Here is a 24,027-nt window from a genome sequence, read left to right as displayed (position 1 = left end):
AAAATATTTGAGAGCAGCATTCATTTTTCACGTCAAGATCACGTTTGAATTCATATGAAGGTTTGGTTTTAAATGTTGTTTTGTCGAAGTATAAAACAAGTACACCAAATATTAGGCAAGTGGTAGCAACCTTCATAAAGTAAAGCAAATACCTCAAGACGTGCTAGGGTTCCTTATAGCAAAATGAAAGCTGTATTATAGCATAACAAAAACACTTCATCCATCTTCTGGCAATACCTTCAAGGTCAAACTGAACTCGACCTTTAATTCAACCTTGACATTCATTTTTGAATTTTGCTTAAACTAGCCACAACTGTATTAACTGACAACTGCACCTTGTCAAGATAAAGTATTCTTAGTTTCATGTTAACTTTTAAAATGTTTGAATAATGGGCTGCATTAAAAATTTTGCACTACGGTTCAACTTTACTCCGAAACAGAAAAGCTAAAATCTGAGAGTTTAAATATGACCTTCACTGTAAAGTTACTGAATTGTGCTCAAGTTGTTAAAACTTGCTTATGTTTTGTGTACTATTTGACAAAACAACTTATTGCAAAAGAAATTTGTTGAATTTTAATTGCCATACTTTTTATTCTAAATTCATACTTAAGACAAACACCCATCAACATGTAACAATGTTGAATATTTCAAGATGAACTCGATCTATTTACAACACGTAAACAAGAAAAACTTTAATTCTGACCCAAAACTATTTCATCGAAAATCCTTAGCAATAATGTTATTCATTAGCACTAGATGCAGATGTTAGAACAGAAAACTCCTATAGATATAACTTGGGTTATGAATGCTGCAAGTAACATCATTTTAAAATCTTTCTTTTTTAAAAAAAAAACAAACGAGAACATTAAATTGCATGGATAATTTGATCTCTGCATCCAAGATCCAGTTTTCATTCTTATCAGGCTTCAGATGTGCAAATGAAACAGCCAATTTGGACAAGATGAAAATTTATTTTACAGGCTAAAAATACAACGGATTTAAACAGCATTACAACTTATGATATGGAACACCCATCTGTTAATAATGAAAACCTTAAAGATCAAAGGCAGTATGTATTCATCAAATCTCATTATATCAACCAAATGACTAGGATTCAAGAAAAGCATTTTACCCCATAAAAAAACTGGGCAATTGTAAGTTTTACAAGGACAGGATAAACATTAAAGGGACTCCACTGAGTTTTTTTTTTGACACGATGGGACTGAAAATATTTTTCCTGATAAATTTACTATTTGATAAAAGTTTAGACCACTAATCTATGTGCAAAATTTCAGATCATTCAGAGACTTTGTTTTCCCAGAATAATAATTCAAATTGTAAAAAAATGACCCAAAATGAAAAGCGTTTAAACGCTTTTCACTCAAATCGGGCTCAGAAAAGCATAAAAATATGATTTTCAATTTATTTCAAAGCATCTTTCTCAACTTTCTTTGCATTTCTGTTTAAAATGTTCCAGCTCATTTATGTAAGAAATTCAAATGTTATGTTTTTAGACTTTCAAACCTCAGTGGAGTCCCTTTAATGTCTTGAACAAACATTGTTTTGAACCATTACAAGAAACTTGGGTTTATATTTCAAGAAAAAGAAAAACAACACAAATATTCCCTGGCAGGTTTATTTACATTTTTTTTTTACATTAGAAAAAGAAGCCAAGAATTTTTCCACCGAGATGTTTTCTTCTTGCTTCCTCGTGATCCATGATCCCTCCTGATGTTGTCAATACCAGAAATCTGAAAGTAGATATATCACATCATCTTAAAATTTCTCATTCGTATTACAAATATATCACTGTCACAGTTTCTGACTTGAGAAATGCTCTGAAATAACTTCTTCTAAAGGATGCAAGTCTTGCAATGTTCCCTATATGGTTTGTCTCCCCAGTCACTGTTACATAGTAACTCTGGGAAAGTTATGGAATATACAGGGTCTAGCTTTCCTGGTCATTTCTGACCTGGTTGCCAGTTGCTCTACAATGTTGTGGAAAGGGAATATACCTCCAGTCCTGTAAGGGACATTCAGCTCCCATAAGCCACTTTGACAAAACAGGAGTCTGGGCGAACCAAACATCCTTATATGTCAACATTGATGTTTAAGTCAGTATTTTAATATTCACCAGCAAGTTCTCACAATACATATCTAAATTTGATGTCAAAAACAGAGTTGTTGATTTTGTACTGCATAATGCACCGCACAATCAATTCAAGTACATTTAAATATTATTGATTTTTAAAACAAACCTGTAACTTTTAACATACAAAATACTATAATGATAATAATGGGCTACGAGAAGGATGTACTATAATTATGCAGCTTTCAAAAACTTTAAATCTTAACATGTTTAATACTTTTCAAAACAATTTTTGATATGTAAACAAGTTTTGTTCCCTATATGGTTTGTCTCCCCAGTCACTGTTACATAGTAACTCTGGGAATGTTATGGAATATACAGGGTCTAGCTTGCCTGGTCATTTCTGACCCGGTTGCCAGTTTCTCTACAATGTTGTGGAAAGGGAATATACCTCCAGTCCTGTATGGGACATTCAGCTCCCATAAGCCACTTTGACAAATGAGGAGTCTGGGCGAACCAAACATCCTTGTATGTCAACATTGATGTTTTAGTCAGTATTTTAATATTCACCAGCAAGTTCAGTATTCTAAACAATACATATCTAAATTTGATGTCAAAAATAGAGTTATTTTGTACTGCAAAATGCACAGCACAATCAAGTACCTTTAAATATTGTTGATTTCTACCTAACAAAACAAACCTGTAACTTTCAATATACAAAATACTATAATGATAATAATGGGCTACTAGAAAGGATGTACTATATGCAGCTTTCAAAAACTTTAAATCTTAACATATTTAATACTTTGCAAAACAATTTTTGAAATGTAACAAGTTTTGTTCCCTATATGGTTTGTCTTCCCAGTCACTGTTACATAGTAACTCTGGGAAAGTTATGGAATATACAGGGTCTAGCTTGCCTGGTCATTTCTGACCTGGCTGCCAGTTTCTCTACAATGTTGTGGAAAGGGAATATACCTCCAGTCCTGTAAGGAACATTCAGCTCCCATAAGCCACTTTGACAAAACAGGAGTCTGGGCGAACCAAACATCCATATATGTCAACATTGACAGTTTGATATGTTTTTTTAAAAATAAAATCAATATAGACACAAAGAAAACTACAAAACAATAAACAGGGTGTTCACAAGCCATGAACACCCGAGGGTCATTTAGACTAAGTTTTACCAACTATCAGGCCAAATCCTATAATTTTAACAAAATTTGACCCTCCAGTTAAAATCCTGAAACCTCAGTCAAATAAGGTCTTTTGGAAATTTGAAGGGTCAGTCATTTCAGGGGTCAAATGGACACCCTGAATATTTGATGTTAACAAGTTTTGTTCCCTATATGGTTTGTCTCCCCAGTCAGTGTTACATAGTAACTCTGGGAAAGTTATGGAATATACAGGGTCTAGCTTTCCTGGACATTTCTGACCTGGTTGCCAGTTGTTCTACAATGTTGTGGAAAGGGAATATATAATACCTCCAGTCCTGTATGGGACATTCAGCTCCCATAAGCCACTTTGACAAATGAGGAGTCTGGGCGAACCAAACATCCTTGTATGTCAACATTGATGTTTTAGTCAGTACCGGTATTTCAGTTTTATTTACCAACAGTTCCATATTTCTCACAATAAATATTCAAATTTAGTGGCAAAAGAAAACTGGTTAATTTCTGCTGCATCAGTCTTTTTTTTTTTTTAATTTATGGTGCATGTGTTTTACATTGCACCGACACAGTATAAGTCATATGGCAGCTTTTCAGTTTCACTGGCAGAGGAAGATCTAGGATGCCCACCCGTGCATTAGTTCAGGAAAAAACTTGTACCCCGAGTAGATCCAGTAACATTTTGAGTACTAGATGGATAGCTTCCACATTTTAGGAAACCAAAGTCCCTCTTGGAATTCAAACCCACAGCAGTGAGGGGCAAGTGGTTTGAACTCAACAACCTTAACCACTTAGCCACAGTCTACTATACTTGAAGATTGTAAATTTCTGCCAAGCAAATTTCAACTTTCTACATATAAAAATATCATAATAGGTTAGGAGAAAGATATATGATTTCAAGCTTTGAACATTTTTTGATCTTCCATGTTTAATAGCTTTCAAAAAAACTCTAAATCTTAAGATGTTTAATAATACTTTTAAAACAATATTTTATATGTAAACATTTTTTGTTTCCTATATGGTTTGTCTCCCCAGTCACTGTTACATAGTAACTCTGGGAAAGTTATGGAATATACAGGGTCTAGCTTTCCTGGTCATTTCTGACCTGGTTGCCAGTTGCTCTACAATGTTGTGGAAAGGGAATATACCTCCAGTCCTGTAAGGGACATTCAGCTCCCATAAGCCACTTTGACAAACAAGGAGTCTGGGCGAACCAAACATCCTTATATGTCAACATTGATTACATTTTAGTACGTACTAGCAATTTCATTGTTTATGATAAATTTCTAAATATACAGTAAAACTAGATTTGGTTAACCTGTGTCATCCATGGTCTACATTAAAGCCTACAGCAACACATAAAATTGATGTTTTACATAATCATTAATGTACAATTCTTAAGTTCAATCTCTTCAGTAGTTTTGAAGATACCAACTTACACCAAAGTATGACATTGTTCAAAATAGCTTTCCCTATTCTTTGAATAGTCCAGCTAAGAAATACAATTATCTATGAGAGGTGAAACTGTTACAAATATTCTTTATACAGGTATACTCCAAGTCATGAAAAGCTATTGAATATAGGTTAAATTACTGACTATAAAATAAAATCCGACACCAGAAAAAAAGAAATAATTACCCAAATTGTCTGGATGGCAATAGATTTGTGGTCCATTTCTCCATATCTCTCATGGCAATGTCAAACCTAGGACTGATTACACCACACTGAAATCAAAACCAAATCAAACTTAAACACTTATCACTGACGCTTTTATTGCACCACAAGAGTGCACATGTGCCTCTAGTAATGTCAAACAACAACTGTGTCAAGGAATTCATTCTTTGGCTTTCTTGTCGACAGCATCATGCTGCTTGCAAGCAGGCACTTGAAAGTTCAAATCCCATGTTGGGCAGGACTAATGATACATTAGCAACTTTGTGTTATTTATTTGAATAATATTGCAAGAAACATACTGCAAGAAACATTAAAAGTTAATTATATACTGGAATTTTATCTTTTATAACTTTTTTTTTTATTTCATTGTTAAACCACTTTGTTTCTTTACATAGCCATTATAAATCAATATGGCAATGCCATACAGAATGACTTACCTGGTATGTAACAAGAACATTTATTTTGCAAAGTTCAGCCATGTTTTTTCTAAGTATCTTTGCTGTTACACAACCAATTTTGATGCGAACACAGAGTACTCTTGTTTGCTATCCAGAGTTTATGAGATGATTTGATTACCAATTACTTTTCATTAAGGTTGATTTTAATAAAACTACTATGCCATTTGTAACAAATTCAGTCACTTTTTTTCTTACTGTTTTACGTAAATTTATATGATAAATAATATGTATATACTTAAGATAAAGTAACAATATAGTAAACTGCTGTTTTGGCGCCTTTTCTTTAAGTTATTTTGGTAAAAGTTGGGAACATGCTGTTTTTTAACAGCAATCATGGAGCAGCCTCATCCCCACCCCATTTTCTTGCCAAGGGTAGGACATGTCATTCTTAAAATACTTTTTTTTCCAAAATAGAATAGGTTTTCAGCATGTTTCCTACAAGACATAACGCTGTTAGATATTTCTATTCCATAGTTATGGAAAACAAATTTGTGTCAAAAACCAGTAAGCCCACAATTCAATTTTTAAAATGTAACAGTTACCAGCAGTTCTCTTTAATAACAGGACTGATTATGGCCCTGCTTAAATAACAACTCTGCCATGAGGAAACCAGTTTAACAAAGACTTATATAGTGAAACATTTACCAACATGATATGTAAACATGTGGCAGTTTTCAAGCTTCATCCTACACAATGTGAACAGTTTAGGGTGTTGTAAACATTTCGATGTTAGATAACCTTGAACTTGACCCAATGACCTATTTTAAAGTTACAACTCTCAAATCTGAGAAAGTAGACTGTACTTTTGAATGTGGTATTGACCTCTAGACATTGATATACCTGTGACCTGCCTTTTTAACAAATTGCCATAATGCTCAAAGTTTAAACACAGACACACTTGTATTTGAAATAAACATTTGAACTTAAATGTCCTCAAACATGATTCATTACCCTATTTTTTGAAATCAGAACAGAAAATTACAGTAAGAGGGTCATGTATCAAGAAATCAGTGAAGCAGAGGTATGGTTTAACAAGTCTCCAAAACATGGATGGGTGAGGGATGAACATAAAAGATTCTCCGCATAAAAAATATCTTCAAATAAGGCTAGGAAAGTCAAATGAATAATGTGTGACTAAGGTTGAAAAAAAAATCTTCGATAGAATCTCCTAGGATGTTATGGAATTTCAATAAATAAAGAGCACTGAATTTCATTTACAAAGTCAAATTATGAAAATCTATTTGTATTCAACTTGCAAATGGTTGGATTTTATTTGTTTAATTCCTTTCAATATTCAGTTGTCAGAAGAGCACTTATTTTGGTCAATGGTGTAACTTATCAACATTGAAAATTGACAATCATGCCATTTGGAAAAAAGTTTGTTTTCATTTTGAAAAGTATAGAAAGGGGGGGGGGGGGATATCTTAGATGAATGTACTGGTATATAATGAAAAAAATAGCATTTTTTTTTTTTTTGGTTAATCACATATTTTTTTATAAAACAGGGTGTAAAACAACAAAATTTGTTAGAAATTCCTTGTTTTAAGTAGCCAGTACAATCCAGTACATCCATTCATGTCGGTCAAAGGAGTGAATGAAACTGACCCCCATATAACCAGTTATTTTGATATACTGTGGGTAGATAATACAAATTAAGGCACTCAAGATAAAAAAATGTTACTCAAATGATCTCATTAAACTGTGGATAGCAAATAGCAGTACTCTGTGTTTTATCTTATCGAAATTGGTTGTATAACAGTAGATACTTAGAAAAAAACATACCTGAACCAAGCGAAAAATGTGTTTGTTCCATACCAGATAAGTCACATGGTATGACCATGTTGAAATTCTAGTAGGTGGCACTAGGTCATGCATCCTGAAAATAATAGTTAACAATCTTATTTGTATTCATCTAAGTTTTTTTTCAATGAACATACAAAACTTATTTTATACTGCTGTTAATTCACAACAGAATAATCATTTCTTTCAGGAAACAGAACTGTTATAAATACACAATTTTAGGTTAGGAGGCTAACAATTAATTACAATGTCATTGCTTCAAAATGGCAACAGACATGACAAAGTCAACAACACTAAAGTCTCGATATCAACTACAATTGTATGCATGCTTTTGACAGAAAATTAAATAATGAGAAATTTACAAGCATGGATATGATTATTAAGTCTCTACCTTGTTCAGTCTGCCAGTGAGATTGACAACAATTTTGCCATTTCTGTGATCGTCTACGATCTCAAATTCTCCAATGTAACCTGCAACAGAACAAGATATATATTGTTAGAAGATGTTATTTAAAATTACCCCTTTTGCAAGTCAATCAACAAATACAATAAAATCTACTTAATGACATATTTTCAAGGCCTACAATACATTGGACTGATTGTTCCAAATTTGACATGTCATACTCATAGTTGCGTACATTAATCAATACAAATACACATGAATACTACAATTATAAATTATTAAAAACTTTTGTTCCCTATATGGTTTGTCTCCCCAGTCACTGTTACATAGTAACTCTGGGAATGTTATGGAATATACAGGGTCTAGCTTTCCTGGTCATTTCTGACCCGGTTGCCAGTTGCTCTACAATGCTGTGGAAAGGGAATATACCTCCAGTCCTGTGATGGACATTCAGCTCCCATATGCCACTTTGACAAACGAGGAGTCTGGGCGAACCAAACATCCTTAGATGTCAACATTGATGTTTTAATCAGCATTTCAATACGAAGAGTTCAATATTTCTTACAATAAATATTCAAACTTAAAGGGACTTCACTGAAGTTTTTTGACATGATGGGAAATATTTTTTCCAGATAAAGGTACCATTTGATGTAGGCTAAGCCCACTTATTTTTGTGCAAAATTTCAGATCATTCGCAGAATAATTATTCAAATTGAAAAAATATAACCCAAACGCTTTTTCACTCAAATCAGGTAAAGAAAAGCATAAAAATATGTTTTTCAATTTATTTCAAGTATAATTATTTCTTAATTATTTTTATGTAAAAAAAAAATGTTATGTTTTTAGGCAAACCTCAGTGGAGTCGCTTTAATGGCAAAAGAAAATTTGATTTATTTGCCCTGCATCATACAGTCTTTTTGCTAGGATTTTTACGTCACACCTACACAGTATAGGACACATGGGGTCTTTTCAGCTACACTGGGGAGGAAGACCCCCAATGCCCCTGCATGCATTATTTGAGGTTCAAACTGGACTGGAGTAGAACCAAATGCTAGCTGGATAGCATATTCACATGAAAGAATCCAAAGTCCCTGTAGGGATTCGAACCTACGGCAGTGAAGGGAAAGTGGTTTAAAGTAAACGACCTTAACCACTCGGTCAAAGCCAAATGTAAATTTTTACCAACTTTCAACATAATCAAAAATACCATAACTGGCTAGGAGAAAAATCAATGATTTCAACTGTTGAATATCTTTTTTTCTTCCATGTTTGATACTTTGCAAAGTAATTTTTGATATGTAACAAGTTTTGTTCCCTATATGGTTTGTCTCCCCAGTCACTGTTACATAGTAACTCTGGGAATGTTATGGAATATACAGGGTCTAGCTTTCCTGGTCATTTCTGACCTGGTTGCCAGTTGCTCTACAATGTTGTGGAAAGGGAATATACCTCCAGTCCTGTAAGGGACATTCAGCTCCCATAAGCCACTTTGACAAACAAGGAGTCTGGGCGAACCAAACATCCTGTATGTCAACATTGATAGTTTGATGTTTTTAAAAATAAATTCAATATAGACTAAATTCAATGCAGAAGAAAAACAATTGCTTTCAATTACAACCCATTCATAATTTACGGAAAAAATTGTTGGGATCAGTAACTAATTGTGACAGCAAGCAGGTCGGAAAGACCACCAATCCTTCAAAAAATAAATGATCAAACCCTAGTATTAGGCCTTGTAAAAATTTGGGATTAACATACCAGAAAAAGAAAGCACTTTGAAAATTTAGCTATAAAATTATTCTAACATGCATAATATCAACAAAACTGGTTTACAATGTTTACTGCCCAAAATGTTTTTTTCAACAATATATATAAACATTCAACATTAAATATAATGTAAAGTTTTACACCTACCATGTTTCATCATCACTGTAAGGAACTTAATTATAACTTTTGAGCATGGTCTGATGAGAACTTGTCTCTTGCCACGCCTCTCAGCGGTCGCTATGGTTTTCAAGGCATCTGCCAGCACATTCATGCGAACCATCTTGGTCGCTAAAAATAGATTAAAGAAAGGATAAAAGGGCCTTTTAGGAACGACTAATGTTCATCCAATACTGAACATACAATGTAACATTAACAGTGATTTTCCTACATGTATAACAGACTCTGAAACAAGAGGACCATGATGGCCAGAGCAGCTCACCAGAAACAAGTGCTTTTTACAGGGATTTTTTTTGGCTTATTTTATAGCCGTTATTGGGTCATATTCCCAATTGAAAATAGTATATTATTTTCCCAATCCACAGCAAAAAATTCCCAATTGATAGTTACAAAATAAAAATATTGAATAAAAATTCTAAAATCTTTGCAAATAAGGGCTTCTTCACTGTTAGAGTGCTTAAATGGTTGAAGATGCCATCATAGACAGTAATTTGTTTGCATCCATTTAATCACTGCAAAATTTCCGTCAATGCATTTTTTCCCAATCTTTAACAAAACACCGCTGAAGTTCCCAATTCCATGGGTAATGGTCATGTTCCCAAAATCCTGGAAAAAATCCCTGTTTTAGTGTTAATATTTTCTAATATTAAATTTGAGCATAGAATATCTTTAAACAACTAGAAAGGAGTCCACAGGACACGGGTGCCCCCACATGCCACTGTTCTGTCAATCTTATGACTCCAGGTCAAATATTTTTTGGACTACATGTGCCACAAGTTGTAAACTAAAAATCTTTCACTAATTTTACTAAGTAAAGGGCAAGAACTTTACAAATACTGAATAAATCCACAAGCAAACCCCCAAGGTGCATAAGTACACATGCTGACCAACATTCTTAAAAATTTTCAGGCCTACAAGTCAAATACTTTTTGAGCTATGCATGAACAAGTTGAAAATTGCAAATTTATACAACTGTAAGTGCAATAACTCAAACAAAACTGAAAAAAAATCCACATGCAAAGTCCCAGGTGTATAGCTTCACAGTGATGTTGATCATTATTCCTGTAAAGTTGGTTGACTCTAACGTAAGCACTCAAGGACCAAATAACACAACATAATGAAACTGTTTTTACTAAGTCAAGGGCAATAACTCTACAAATACTGGATAAATCCACAAGTGAAACACAAGGTGCACAACTACATATGCTGAGAAACATTTCTGTAAGGTTACATGACTATGTTGAAATTTGCAAAAATTTTCTAAGTCAAGGGCAATAACTCCAAAAAGACTAAATAAATCCAGACGAAAATACCCAGGTGCACAACTACACATGCTGATCAAAATTTCTGTAAAGTTTCATGACTATGTCAAATACTTTTCGAGTTACCTGTGACAGAAAAAGGTACATCAAGGGATTGCCAGAAAGGGGATGTGGGTTAAAAGAAGAACTTTGTAATGCACATAATAGGTTGTTACACTGGCTGTAGAAGCATGGAGCCAACTGGAATATTTTTTTTTACAGATGGTTTTCAGGGATTTTTTCCAGGATTTTGGGAACACAACCCATACCCATGGAATTGGGAATTTCAGCAGTGTTTTGTTAAAAATTGGGGAAAAATGCATGACTGAAACAGACTTCCTGAAAGTTGAAAAAAACTGTCAGACATTCGGTCTGACAAACCATGAAAATCTGTCGGACCGAAACAAAATCTGTCGGACCAAATAAAATTGATCAAAATCAAAGAAAAACTTGTGTTTGTATTTCTAAGACACTTTTTGTTTTTTACTTTTTCGCCGTAAAAATCGGCACAATCCGTACATCGCATTTTCATCTCGTCCCTGTCATACACCAATGATTCATGGTTCTGCTTTCATTTTTCATTAAATTTTGTCTCAGGTCTAATATTTTCATCATTTTATTACTTTTCTGTGCACTCTTCTGACGTAGGTTTTCGGTTTTTCCAAGGTTTGGCACCTTTAGCGACGCCATTTTGTATACATGCGGCTTGGATAAAAGCCGGACAGTCGGACCGATCCGGAATAAAAAATTGTCGGACCTGATCAAAATTTATCGGACATGTCCGTCGGACCGACGTATTTCGGGAAGTCTGCTGAAATTTTGCAGTGATTAAATTGATGCAAACAATTACTGTCTATGATGGCATCTTCAAAGATTTTATATACTATTTTCAATTGGGAATATGACCCAATAAAGTAGTCCAATATATTAGACGTTACAGGCTTGATATAGTTTATGTCGGTCAAGCCGGACGTCTAATAGTTATTGCTCAAAAACGCATAGCATCATAAAAAATTCAAAAAATGTCTATTGTCTTGCCTTTCAAGCTTTATTCAAAAGCTTATCTTCTTTTCTTTCAATTTCATGCTCAATCATACACAAAAACTCTCAAACAATGTACTTATCAATTTAAAATAAACAATCTATTTTTGTCTATCAGCAATACTGGTTAAGCAAGGTGCTTTACAGATTGATTCCAAATTTTTGAACGGAAAATATATTCGAACACACTGACGGTGCATGGGGCAATTATTTCGTTAAAAAAATATTCCTTTAGATTGTTCTGACTCAGTTAAACGCTTGCATTTGAATTAGCCAATCAGATTTCGCGCACTTTATGGCAGTGTTCGAAATAAGCAGTAGTCCTATAGCCCCTGACTACTAAATTTCTCCTCGGGCTACCAACTTTTCAAAGTAACGAGCCTGGCCAGGCTACTGTATTTTCACATTTTTCAGAGGCAATATAAACAACTGTTTTGAACAAATGAATTGTGCTAGTGAAATGTCTTTTGGGCTAGTGAATATTTCACTCTGGTAGTCAGACCAGCCTAGTGGATTCAAATCCTAATTTCTTACACTGTTATGGTCGCCATTTGTTTATCGGCTGTAAAAGGAATTTAAATACATGACAGGATTTAATCGTGATTTTTCGGATGTTTTGACAAAAGGTAGATTCTATATATTTATTTTTTAGTTTTGTTCATAAATAGGTCAAAACTAATGGAAATACATGCTGTCTTAATTGATTTTCGTTCCGCCCAATTTTTTGGCGGCACATGCTATGGGTTTTTGAGCAATTTCGATTGCTTTGCCCAGAAGCAAAAATATCTCAAAGCGACGTCATATTTATAGGACTATAAAATAAGCCAAAACAATTCCTGGTTTTGGAACCATAATTTCAAGTTAAGAGAACCTTCAAATGATTTTAAATGCAAAAGATTCTCATCTTCTACCTAATTGTCCATAAAGATATCATGACAACCTAGACCTGTGAAAGTTCCCCTGGGATCTAAAATAATAAAAAAAAAACTGGGACTCACTTTCAAGTTTCATTGAATAAAATAAATCTATCATCTATTTCGCAAAACAGACTAGTTAAAACATGTGAAAATCACTCATTAAAACGTTTTTTTTTTAAATCTGTTTCCAAGTTTTCCGAAAATGTAACCTACAAATCTTTCAATATATAAACAACTACAAAATGAACGGGTAAACTTATATGCACAAAACCGTTTAAACGCGTAACTTACAACAAAAATTGTAAGCGTATCACATAACCTAAGTATAGATTATTCTGCGATTTGCTAAAACATAATGAAATGTCACGTTAATAGTCAAGATTAACGTAAATATAAATGCATGTTTACGAATGTGTCTTACCCGAATTGATTCAAAGCGGAAAAGGAAGTCTATTCGGAACTGTTCTTATTTTAATATCTCGCACATTTTCATAGTCATAATGTGTCGATTAAACGAGTCACCGGACACCGGAAGTATACAAATGTTGCTAGCAGGTGTCCCACCATCAGTCTGTTTGGCTTCAAGCTGTTTATATTTTAACTGCAAGCATGATTGTGACAAACAGAATGTTTTGACGTGATTGAGCAATTTGCACTTAAAGAATAAAGGTATTGTTTTGAACCAAATATCTATATCGGAGTAAGCAGGTCGAACTCCAATCATAAACTGATCACAGGTAAACGTCGTGTGGCCATGACTTAAACTAGACCCCCTGTTCCCCCTCTACAACCCAAAACCCTTAAAAAAAAATTTATGAAAAAAATTTTTTTATGACTCATAAATATTGTACTTATGAGTCATAAAAAATTTTTTTTCATAAATTTTTTTTTTAAGGGTTTTGGGTTGTAGAGGGGGAACAGGGGGTCTAGTTTAAGTCATGGCCACACGACGTTTACCTGTGAAACTGATAAACACTAATAAATTCCATTGGAATAGATGTCTGCAATGCTGAACCTGCGGTCAAGATCCAAACCCCACTATGTGCCTAAAGACAAATAACTTTTTATGTTTACCCCAACCAAAAAAAAATAATTAAAAAATATAATGATAAATAAATAAATCGTGCATGCTTTTTTTACTTTTGAAAGATCTTCCCCGACTTTCTTTTTTATTTCAAATATATTTTGTTATGTAAGGTCAAAACATTGAAGTTAAATATCGTTAGTCCAGTTCGCCAAAAATGCAATGCTCACAGTAAATGTGTTTGCTTCTCGTCAATATGAAATTAGGCAAAGCCTTATATGAAATTACTGGTGCTATCTATGGCACGGAAAGCTCTTATAAATTATGATTTTAGCATTGCATGTTTAGTTTACATGTAAACCAGATCTTTCTTGCAGGTATTTTGTACCGTAAACAAAACAAATAAATTGGTGGTGTTAAACCTATCACCTGAGTGCTCGGAATATTCTGAAAATCTCCTAACATAAAGGGGGACCACTGCGCATGCGTAGGCATTTGGAAAATCCCCTCGGCCATTTTTGTGAATCTCTAATCACAGTTGTTGTTTTAACGTTATTTTTTAATGTGCTTATTTATCAAATAGGATATATGTTAAAGTAACTTTTTATATTTATAAGCGTTACTATAGTTCTTATCAAGGAAATGCATGTTTATTTTCTGATTTTGTACATCATTCTTTCACTGGAAGTGTTATTTAGCATGTGTCTGCTAGCAATAGTCAGAATTATTAAAAGCGCTCTGATATCTATATCTAGCTTAAAAGGATTTCAAAATGGCGGCGCCCAGTTAACTAAGGATTTTTTCACAGCTCATTAGGTATAGGATATATATTTTTTTTGAAATTTTCGTTTACTTTTAATTTTATTTCATTTGAATTGATACGCGTCATACATGTTATCTAAGAGCGCTACAGCCCTCGCTCGGACTTTCTGCGTATGAACATGGAAGTCGTTTAAAATATTGATTTTTATTTTACATTTTCCTTTTTAAAGGTGTCATTCGGTATTTCATGCACCACTTTAATTTTTCACTCTGAACATCTCAACAATTATTATTAAGCCGAAAAGTTGCGATTGTACTGTTATCGGAATACCCTATTATCATTGAGTTAAATTGACAACCTTACTAGATATGATACTGAAAACTTCACTGATAGGTATAGAAATCTATATATATTTTTAACTGTTTTTATCTGATTTCCTTAAATATACACATGTAGTCTATAGCCAGGCAAGCCAAAGTCTTTGACTTCCCCGTATTATAAACTCCATTTAAACTCATTGCAGACATAACAAAAAAGTAAAGTACGTCGTTCATACACAGTTCCATGTTTACTGTTTGAAATTCATATTCTTACTGGTATTTCAATATCAAAGGAAGAGTGTCGTTCACTTCAAAACAGGACATTATCTCTTTATTAAATATCCATCTTCTAATACTATGTAGAACACAATTTTCAATAAAAAAAACCCCACCAACATCAACAATAAAATACCTTTTTTTGATGATATGTATTGAACTTGTTTTATGTGGTATTTCAGGAATTCAGAATGGACAGACCATTAACGATGAAAAGTGGGAAAAGCGGGAAGAGTGGTGTGGCGCTGAAGTCCAACTACTCTGTGCATCATCGCTCTGACATTCTCATGGAAGAACAGGTAACATTTCCATATAATCTATGTGGGTGTAACATAATAATTTTATATGTACCAACATAACTATATTATATATACAAGATGTAACATAATCATATTTTATGTACAAGATGTAACATAACTATATTATATATACAAGATGTAACATAATCATATTATATGTACCAGATGTAACATAACCATATTATATGTACCAGATGTAACATAACCATATTATATGTACCAGATGTAACATAATCATATTATATGTACCAGATGTAACATAACCATATTATATGTACCAGATGTAACATAACCATATTATATGTACCAGATGTAACATAACCATATTATATGTACCAGATGTAACATAGATATATTATATGTACCAGATGTAACATAGATATATTATATTTACCAGATGTAACATTACTTGTATTATTTGTACTGGTTGTAATATTACCATTTCATCTGTTTTGGGTGTAGCATAATTATATTGTCTCTACTGAGAATTACTAAATGTTACCTTACTATATTATATAATCTGTAGTGGATGTTAGGTTACTTTAACATCTGGAAAGAGGCTTTATATAGGCCTCTGTTTTATAAGGTGAAAATTCAATGTTACATTACTTTAATATTTGTACTGAGGTAACATAACCGTATCATTTGTATTAGGTGTAATATTACCATATTACCTGTACTGGGTGTAATGTGTAAGTCATATTGGGGGATAAAATAGGTAAAAGGAATATTGGTTAATATTCTAAATGAAAAAGAAGATAAATAGTCAAAAATAATTTTGAAAGAAGTAACCTTTTTAAAATTTAAGATTTCTGTCTTTAGATTGAGGCAGTTCAGAAAGGTCAAGAAGACTTGAAGAAAGCTCTATCTGATCTGGAATCAGCGAAGAATGAAGAGGATGTTGATAAATGTCGGGCTGCAGTACAAGAGGCCAAGGAGAAATCTGAGAAAGCTATCATGGTTTTACAGGTACTGTAGACAAACCTTTCCAATATAGACACATCTGAGTTGATCACCTTACCTGTTTAAAATGATTCATCAAACATGTTTTAAATGATTCTCCATACCTGTTTTAAATTATTCTCCATTCCTCTTTTAAATGATTTATTTGTAGAAGTTACAGGTTGTTTGGAAAGAAAACAGTTTAACCATGCTAAATATCTTAAATGAACTTAAATCAATCTTTCAGTCCAGCCAAAACCAGTCATGATTTTAAAGGAAAATTTGATAAGTACTGACTGGATAGCAAACAGTGCAGACCATGATCAGATAACACAGATGTGCGAGATGATCTTGGTCTGCACTAGTTGCACAAGCAGATTCTGTAGCTGTCAACAGTCTGAAGTTTAAATATTGGTGCAGAATGTAGGTACACTCATTAGAAAACACTTTAAATTTTCATAAATGTAAACATGACTCCAGAAGCATGTTGCTTTAAAAAATTTGCCAATCAAACAAACTATCTTACAGGTTTTGACTAAAGTGAACACAGAGCTACAGTTTGCTAGAAATGAGTTAGATGAGGCCCTGGAGAAACAGGAAGGTGATATAAATGAGGCCAGGAAGAGGGTTATGTGGTTGGAGGATAGAATTGGTATACTGTGTGGGAAAGCCAGGCTCAGGGTAAGTTATCTATCGTCTAATACTTGAGTAATTTTTAGTTTGAATATTAGGTAAAGTTTTGGGTGCATCATAAATCTTCTAAAGTACTGAAAGAATTCAATTGAATCTTTATTACATGTCTTTGTGACCCTAACTGAAGATCACTTTTCACTGGGCACAACTCTGACATTAATTTTGATTGAAAAGTAGTCATTTGTGAACTTTCAAAATTTTGCTGCACCATCAATCTTCAAAATCACTGACTGAAGGTTACTTCAACTTGGGGTCACTTTCCAAGGCCCACAACTGTGGCACACATTTTGATTGAATTATAGCCCTTTGTGAATTTAGAAAATTCTTGGTTAAAGTTTTACTTGCAGTATCAGTCTGTAAAACTTTTGAAGGTATTCCTTTGAATCTTAAGGCAATCTGGGGGATCATTATTGTAGTGATATTAAAGCTGTGTGATATTTTGTAGTTTAACACTCAAATGATAGAGTTTATGATTAATTTAAGCAAAATGGTTTGTTTTTAGGTTCAGCCTAGCAAGCCACGCCTGAAGAGTTTTAGGTCACCGGAAAGGTCATACAGGTCAAGGTTAGGTAGTGCCACTGATAGTAGTGAAAGTGAAGATGAAGGGGAAAGAGGTCGACCAATGCGTATGGGTCGTAACATGTCAATAGAAGTTAGTACAGTGACAACTCGGCATGCAGACATGTACTCTCCGGGCGAGTCCGAGTCTGACTATGATCCTTACTATCAACCAGGTCGGTCTGGTCTTGCTGATACACCGTCTTCTGGTAATTTATTTATACATAATAGTTGATTGGTTTACAGTGAAAGTTATTCACTTTCTGAATGTAAAAGAGCTATTTGATGTTAGATTAGCTTTACTTTGAAAGACATAATTGTTTGAAAAAGTGGCAATTCTTTTAGTTGAATCCTTAAGGGGAAAGTAAATATAAAGTCCATGAACATAGTGTTAAATAACATTGAGATTTTTAATAGACCATCCTAAGTTATTATACATGTCACATATTAAATCAGGCTTTCTTACCATTATTGCCATCATTTCATTGATTTAATTCAAGTTTTATTTACCATTAAAATTTAAACCCTTCATAAATGACTCATAACTGAGATAAGCTAATTTAAATTAACGACACAAAATTCCTATTAATTTGTTAAAAAGATTTATTATACCTTTACATTAATAAACAAAATTTTGCTCTTTTTCTCCCGGAATATTTATTTTTAAAGAAATGTTGTAGGTGCTGAATCCTTCTTGGCACATCAGAAGATGGGAGGTATGAAAGGTCCTGGTATGATGCAGGGTCCAGGTATGGGAGATAGTGAGTCTGAATCAGATGACGGCATGCCTCCTCCTATGTTACCTGGACCAGCTGTGGCTCAACAGAGGCGAGGACTAGACGACTCGGGTTCTGAGTCTGATTCAGAGTACAGCGGTGCTCCACCACCACCACCACCACCACAGACAGTCCATCATGGAGAGGGACTTTCTGTCCTGAAACCAGTAGGTTATACTGCACCTACAGAAAGCTCAATGTATGGAGAGGTAATAATTCTGTTCTAATTAATTTTCTTGTCATTACAAGTAATTTTCAAGTTTTGTATTCATTATAGTCTATAAAAAGAAGAAAGTTTGAAATCTTTTTATCAGGGTATTGTGTTATTATTTGCTAGATATGAAATTATTTAATTATTTTTAATGCATATTTATTCAAATATAAATATTTTACAATACACATACATTTCTTATACATGTATTTGAATTTATCCCACCTTAGACTCGAAGAACAGCAAGAACAGAGGGAGAAACTTTAGCATACACTGAGAGACAGACAGATGAACAGACAGAGGGACAGACAGATAGACAGGTGGAAGAGGAAGAACAGAAACAAGGTGATAAGGCAGAAATAGAGAGAAAAGAAGACGAAGATATGGAGAGAGAGAAGAGTGATGTGTCTGAACAAACAGAGACAGCAAGTTCATATAGTGAGGTCAGCAGACAAACAGAACAACAAGGTAAACTAATATTTTAAAGTTAACTTTTTACCTCTGCATTTAAACGTAGGGAAAGGGGAGTTTTCTTGTTCATTTTACAGTATGTATACTCCAGCATTGACATCTGTGTATCAGGAGTGGTTCCAGGATTTTTCATCAGAGAGATCACACAGTTTAATCAGGGGATAATGCATAATCCAAACGGGTGTTGACATTTTTAAAAAGTTTTCCAGGAGTGAAAAAAATCTGATTTATTCCAGTTGATATTATTATTATTGGTATATAAAAATATAAGTTTAGAAGTTACGGAATGCAAATCATATTGGCAGTATATACTTCATATTTTTTTTATCTGCAGAATTATAAAACATGATATTTATATTGTGTTGATTTTTATTTTATTACAGAAGGTGACCCTGTGTTTATAACTGAACCATCATTTCGCAAGGAGAAAACAGTGACAATAAAAACACCTCAGAGACAGACCAGAAGAGGTATAGAATTATTATTTCCTCATAAATGTTGGTTCCATAGTTGATTATATCTAAAATCAGTATATTTGTAATAATATTCTGTCATGTTTGCTAGAGGAAATATGTGACTATGTTAGAATTGCTATAAAGCTAGGTACTTAACTGTAGACTGTATGAATAGTAGCAAATATGAACAGAAGAATTCAAGATACAAAAACGGACTGAATTAGAAAATCATGAACATTCTCTTCATTAAAAAATGTAGCCCCTTCTATAAACTTTCTTTGATAATACTTCTCTTTTTTAAACTATGGAACTTATGTACTGAAAAATAAGGTTATTAACAGTTATGAATGATGTACAATGTAACTGATCTCTAATTAGATCAAACATACAAGTATGATTCATTACAAATATGATTAATGTTTTCATAATTATATAAATACTAATCAAATAAAATAATTAAGTTCTTGTTCAACTTTACTAGATTATAAGGAGAGGCAGTTGTTTTATTCATGTTTTCTTCTAAAGCATAAAAAGTAGCAGTCTTGTTTATTTTTTAATATTTATATGACAAGGGAGTATTGAATACAGTCAAACCTGTGGGTAAAGGTCATTCTGGGCATGTATATGTCATGTTTATTTATTTCAGCAAACATATCATTATGTATTTTGCCTTAATAAAATTGTGAATCTTTAGAATAAAGTATGAAATATAAACAGGTTTTTCTAAATATTGTTTTTCTTAAGCACAGGTTTGGCTGTACAGTGCATTTCTATTATATAACTATAGTTTGATATATATATTGACATTTTTATGACATGAACTATAGGAGTACGTAGGGTAACATTTCGTGACATGGGTATGTATTTTGTGTGGTACCGGAGAATTATTATCATGCTATGTATGTCAGCTGCATGTGTTTGAAAATTAATGTCTGATAAAACCATGTTTAAAACAATATGATCAGTAAGACACAAATCCGTCTTCAAAAATGTTTTCTATATATTTTCCCTTATGATTCAGGATATATGTTTATTATGTTAAAGTTGCTGTCAAGATAATGATGAAAGGCAAGGCGATGTCTATATTGTAATAATGTTAGGATAAACATTTTTTGATAACATATTAATTAAACTAATTTTGATTCCCTAGCATTTATTTCTTGGCTACTTATAGCAGAAACTAATGACAGGAAATTGATGAAAGCTTAAGAAAGGGAAAAAAGCTTGAAGAACTCTTAATTTGCATTTTAGTTTCAAATGCTGTGAAATGCTTATTTTTTTTTTTTTGCTCATCCCCTCCTTGGAATGAATTTATTATTATGTTTAATTTATAAATTAAGTTCATGATTTTGTCTTCCCTCTTTCTTTGAGTTGAGGATTGCAATTTACCTATAATGAGGACTTTCATTTTGAATGACTATATTTCTTCTTGGTGCATGGAACTTTGAACTGAATTACCCAGAATGAAGCATTATCAGACATTTTCCCATCCACAACATCTTGTACTACAGTAGGCATATAATATGAAATCTTTATTTCATAATAAGTGCTGCCTGTCTGTATCCTATCATTTTGATCCTATAATTTTGATCTTTTGATTTATAAACTCACCAAATGCTTTATATTTTATGACCAAAGAAAGTGCATATGTCAGGGTATTTTTTTATATTTGATTCTTTCATATAAGGAAGCTGTAAGGCTACATTATTGTTGATGGGTGCCCACTTATGTCTGAAATAATGCATAGAGGGACACCAAATGTCTCCCTTGACTATTTAAGATTGGAAAGTTGCAATATGACCTCTTCCAGTGCCACTTGACTTAAGAACACTACATCAAATTAAGAACACTACATAAAAATTATAATGCATATTATATGTTATTTTTAAATCTGGAAACAGATTTTGTATTGATTATATATATGTGTAATAACAAGATTGTCAGTTTTAACAAAGTAAATGCTTATGAAAATGTGACAAAATGAATGGTTAATCAGTTGCTATGGTGATGAATGTTCTTAAACTAATTATAGGATTTTTTTAGTGAATGATCTTTTTTAAAGTAATTATTTTTATTTTGTGTATATGTTTTAATGTATTTATATTATGATGTTTTATGTTTAATATTCTAACTTAAGTTATTATTTAGTTATTAAATAACATTTAAGCTCTTCTGTAGAGTATTATAAATATTCAGTACATGTTTTCCAGTGTAACTCAACAATATAAGAACACATTTCAGTAAAACTCAAATAAACTACAGTAGTCTATAATTATACTGGATATAATTTTACTACAATTGTTTAAATTAGTTACTTTATGTCAGTCTTGGTTAATTATCTAATTAATGGCTAACAATGTAGTCATTCAGCGGTAACAATTATGGCAAATGTAAAAAATTACCTCAATTTGAAAGCATAACAAAAGTTTGGCAGTTCTGATTGGTTGCTGTAAACCATCACTAAAATCATAAAGTATTGTCTCTTACTAGTATTTAGTGGTCAACTTTTCTTACTTTATTTAAGACTTAAAAACTATTTTTATGCTTTGAAATGAAATAGAAGCGGCGCCAAGTAGTTAACACATCAGACTTGTAATCTAACAATTGCTGGCCGCATAGGTTCAAACCCTCTCAGGGGCAAGCCATTATTTCCTTGAGCAAGAAACTTTACACTCATTGCTGAGTACTGGTTTGTTCCAGGAATGGATTCGAGATTGTTTCAGTAAGCTTATAGCTTCCAACACATTCAAACTAAAATAAATTAGTATAAACTAAATGTCAATAGCAACTAAAATCGTATGACAATTCAACAAAAGTTAACGCTAACTTGCTGAAATTCTTAAATGGACAGCTTTTATTTTTGAAATGGTCCATTTTTCAATTATTGGGATGTCGGGAAATAAAAATTCAAAAAGTTAAAGTAAAGCCAAACATTTTATAAAAACCCGGGTTTGAACTTGCAAGGAATATGTGGAGAAAGCCTGACTATCCCTTACTGGGTAACAAGGGGCCTTTGGGGTTTTTTTGGTTCCAGCATTTTAAAAGTAATTTTCCTTTTTAAAATGATAAAAATTTAAATAAACATAAAAATTTTTTAAAAAGATAATTAAAAAAAAAATTAAGGTTTGAAATTTTATTATTAAAAAAAATTTTAAATATTGACAATACACTTGTTGATTTAAAATTTTGAAAACAGTATGGGAAAATAGGGTTTAAAATTTATGATTTTTCAAATAAATGAAGAAAGGCCTGTAGTTCATTTTTTTGTTAAAAAACTGTTTTTTTTATGTTGTCACATTGTCACACGGGAAAAAATTATAAATAAAAACAAAAAAAAAATCAGATTCACAGGAAAATTTTAGTCCCATTGATTTTTAAAAAAAGGGGGGAAATGCTTTTAAGTTTTTCATCTTGACCAAAGGTTTGGGTACCAAATATAATTAACCGGATACCTTTTTGGTTACTAGGGGTTGGATATAAATTTTTTGATAAATTAAGCTCGGGGTTTTTAAAAATTTAACCCTGTTTATTATAAAAAACCAATTTCAAAATGAAAACTCAGGAGCATTGCATTGATACATATTATGGTAGATTATCACTAGAAATACAATTTATGTGTAATATTTAATATTGTCCTATTGTAGAAGTACTTATAAAGTGAAACAATGTAAAATTTCAAAGATATGTTTCAATACATACAATGTAATTTATTGTAAGAGCTCTCAGTTTGAAGAATGATTCTTATTGATGAGTGAACTCACCTGCTTCTAATGTTTGATAGGTTTTTGTATTGAATCAGTTCGAATATTTGTCTACTATTATGATAGATCTCCAAAAAACATGGCATATATGTTAACATTAGCTTTCAAATAGTTTTTCTGTCAACGAGGATTCAGAAATCAAGTGGGATTAGCTGCAAAGTCTCCCACTTGTAGAGAAATAAGTAATGACTGGTTAGTTATCCAGGAAAGAGTCTGTTAATGGTTGACCAACTACTTAGATATGACCAAAAATGTGTTGAAATCAGATTGTTACCTTTACTCTCCGTTAAAAGTCACTTTTACTGTGTTTATGTGTGACTAAATAAAACAAGATCAAAACAATAAAAAAATCTAAAAAAAGAAGTAATAGATGTAATGTTGGCTTATTGTTATTCAAGATGGTAAAGTATAAGGTTATTTAAGAGTATCACTCTATTTGTAATAAAAAGTTTGTTTTATTTTCTGAAATTAATTTTCTATTTTGAAAAAAACAAAACAATTACTATATTTTTATCCATTAAGATATAAATGTAAAGATATATGAAATTTTTGGTTTTGTGTTTTAAATGATTATAGTGCATCAGAAGCTGAAATAAGTATTAAAAAGCATTATTTTTTATGCAATAAATTTGATATCTAAGGTTGATAAGATTGGTAGCTTGCATTATGCTCCAGTTATAT

At 32.5% G+C, this 24,027-nt stretch overlaps 2 protein-coding genes and 7 non-coding genes across 9 annotated transcripts in view; 1 reads left to right on the top strand and 8 right to left on the bottom strand.

The window, feature by feature from the left end:
- Positions 1–1,623: 1,623 nt before the first annotated feature.
- Positions 1,624–13,360, bottom strand: LOC132741795 (small ribosomal subunit protein uS8A). The gene is made up of 5 exons (XM_060730065.1): positions 13,219–13,360; positions 9,509–9,649; positions 7,583–7,662; positions 4,898–4,983; positions 1,624–1,752 (listed from the first exon to the last, which is right to left on the bottom strand). Exons 2-5 carry the CDS (start codon positions 9,639–9,641, stop codon positions 1,659–1,661), a joined length of 393 nt encoding a protein of 130 aa, XP_060586048.1. The 5' UTR covers positions 9,642–9,649; positions 13,219–13,360; the 3' UTR covers positions 1,624–1,658.
- Positions 1,874–2,108, bottom strand: LOC132741801 (small nucleolar RNA SNORA73 family). Its single transcript, XR_009627339.1, has one exon. It is a non-coding gene; the product is annotated as a small nucleolar RNA SNORA73 family (small nucleolar RNA).
- LOC132741800 (small nucleolar RNA SNORA73 family) lies at positions 2,399–2,633 on the bottom strand. Its single transcript, XR_009627338.1, has one exon. It is a non-coding gene; the product is annotated as a small nucleolar RNA SNORA73 family (small nucleolar RNA).
- On the bottom strand, positions 2,926–3,160 carry LOC132741804 (small nucleolar RNA SNORA73 family). Its single transcript, XR_009627341.1, has one exon. It is a non-coding gene; the product is annotated as a small nucleolar RNA SNORA73 family (small nucleolar RNA).
- On the bottom strand, positions 3,427–3,666 carry LOC132741799 (small nucleolar RNA SNORA73 family). Its single transcript, XR_009627337.1, has one exon. It is a non-coding gene; the product is annotated as a small nucleolar RNA SNORA73 family (small nucleolar RNA).
- Positions 4,265–4,499, bottom strand: LOC132741798 (small nucleolar RNA SNORA73 family). Its single transcript, XR_009627336.1, has one exon. It is a non-coding gene; the product is annotated as a small nucleolar RNA SNORA73 family (small nucleolar RNA).
- Positions 7,881–8,115, bottom strand: LOC132741803 (small nucleolar RNA SNORA73 family). Its single transcript, XR_009627340.1, has one exon. It is a non-coding gene; the product is annotated as a small nucleolar RNA SNORA73 family (small nucleolar RNA).
- LOC132741805 (small nucleolar RNA SNORA73 family) lies at positions 8,901–9,134 on the bottom strand. Its single transcript, XR_009627342.1, has one exon. It is a non-coding gene; the product is annotated as a small nucleolar RNA SNORA73 family (small nucleolar RNA).
- The window catches only part of LOC132741796 (uncharacterized), a 41,978-nt gene continuing 31,276 nt past the window's right edge, over positions 13,326–24,027 (top strand). Inside the window, exons 1-9 of the mRNA XM_060730066.1 lie at positions 13,326–13,466; positions 15,363–15,479; positions 16,302–16,448; positions 16,950–17,102; positions 17,617–17,881; positions 18,353–18,657; positions 18,890–19,127; positions 19,514–19,600; positions 20,413–20,442. Of these exons, the coding sequence (XP_060586049.1) occupies positions 15,372–15,479; positions 16,302–16,448; positions 16,950–17,102; positions 17,617–17,881; positions 18,353–18,657; positions 18,890–19,127; positions 19,514–19,600; positions 20,413–20,442 (1,333 nt within the window). The 5' untranslated portion in view covers positions 13,326–13,466; positions 15,363–15,371. The remainder of the gene's footprint in view (positions 13,467–15,362; positions 15,480–16,301; positions 16,449–16,949; positions 17,103–17,616; positions 17,882–18,352; positions 18,658–18,889; positions 19,128–19,513; positions 19,601–20,412; positions 20,443–24,027) is intronic.

Source organism: Ruditapes philippinarum, unplaced genomic scaffold (genome assembly GCF_026571515.1).
Source record: "Ruditapes philippinarum isolate M1 unplaced genomic scaffold, ASM2657151v2 ctg4767_1_1_1_1, whole genome shotgun sequence".
In the NCBI taxonomy this organism is placed as follows: Eukaryota; Metazoa; Mollusca; class Bivalvia; order Venerida; family Veneridae; genus Ruditapes; species Ruditapes philippinarum.
This window is presented reverse-complemented; position numbering and strand designations above follow the sequence as displayed.

Bases quoted from the DNA above. Each gene is read 5' to 3' on its own strand.
- LOC132741795 (XM_060730065.1), bottom strand. From the start codon at position 9,641: ATGGTTCGCATGAATGTGCTGGCAGATGCCTTGAAAACCATAGCGACC. The intron at 7,663-9,508 runs GTAGGTGTAAAA...GTTCTGTTGCAG, and splicing joins TACAGTGATGATGAAACATG to GTTACATTGGAGAATTTGAG. The intron at 4,984-7,582 runs GTAGAGACTTAA...TTTTGATTTCAG, and splicing joins TCACTGGCAGACTGAACAAG to TGTGGTGTAATCAGTCCTAG.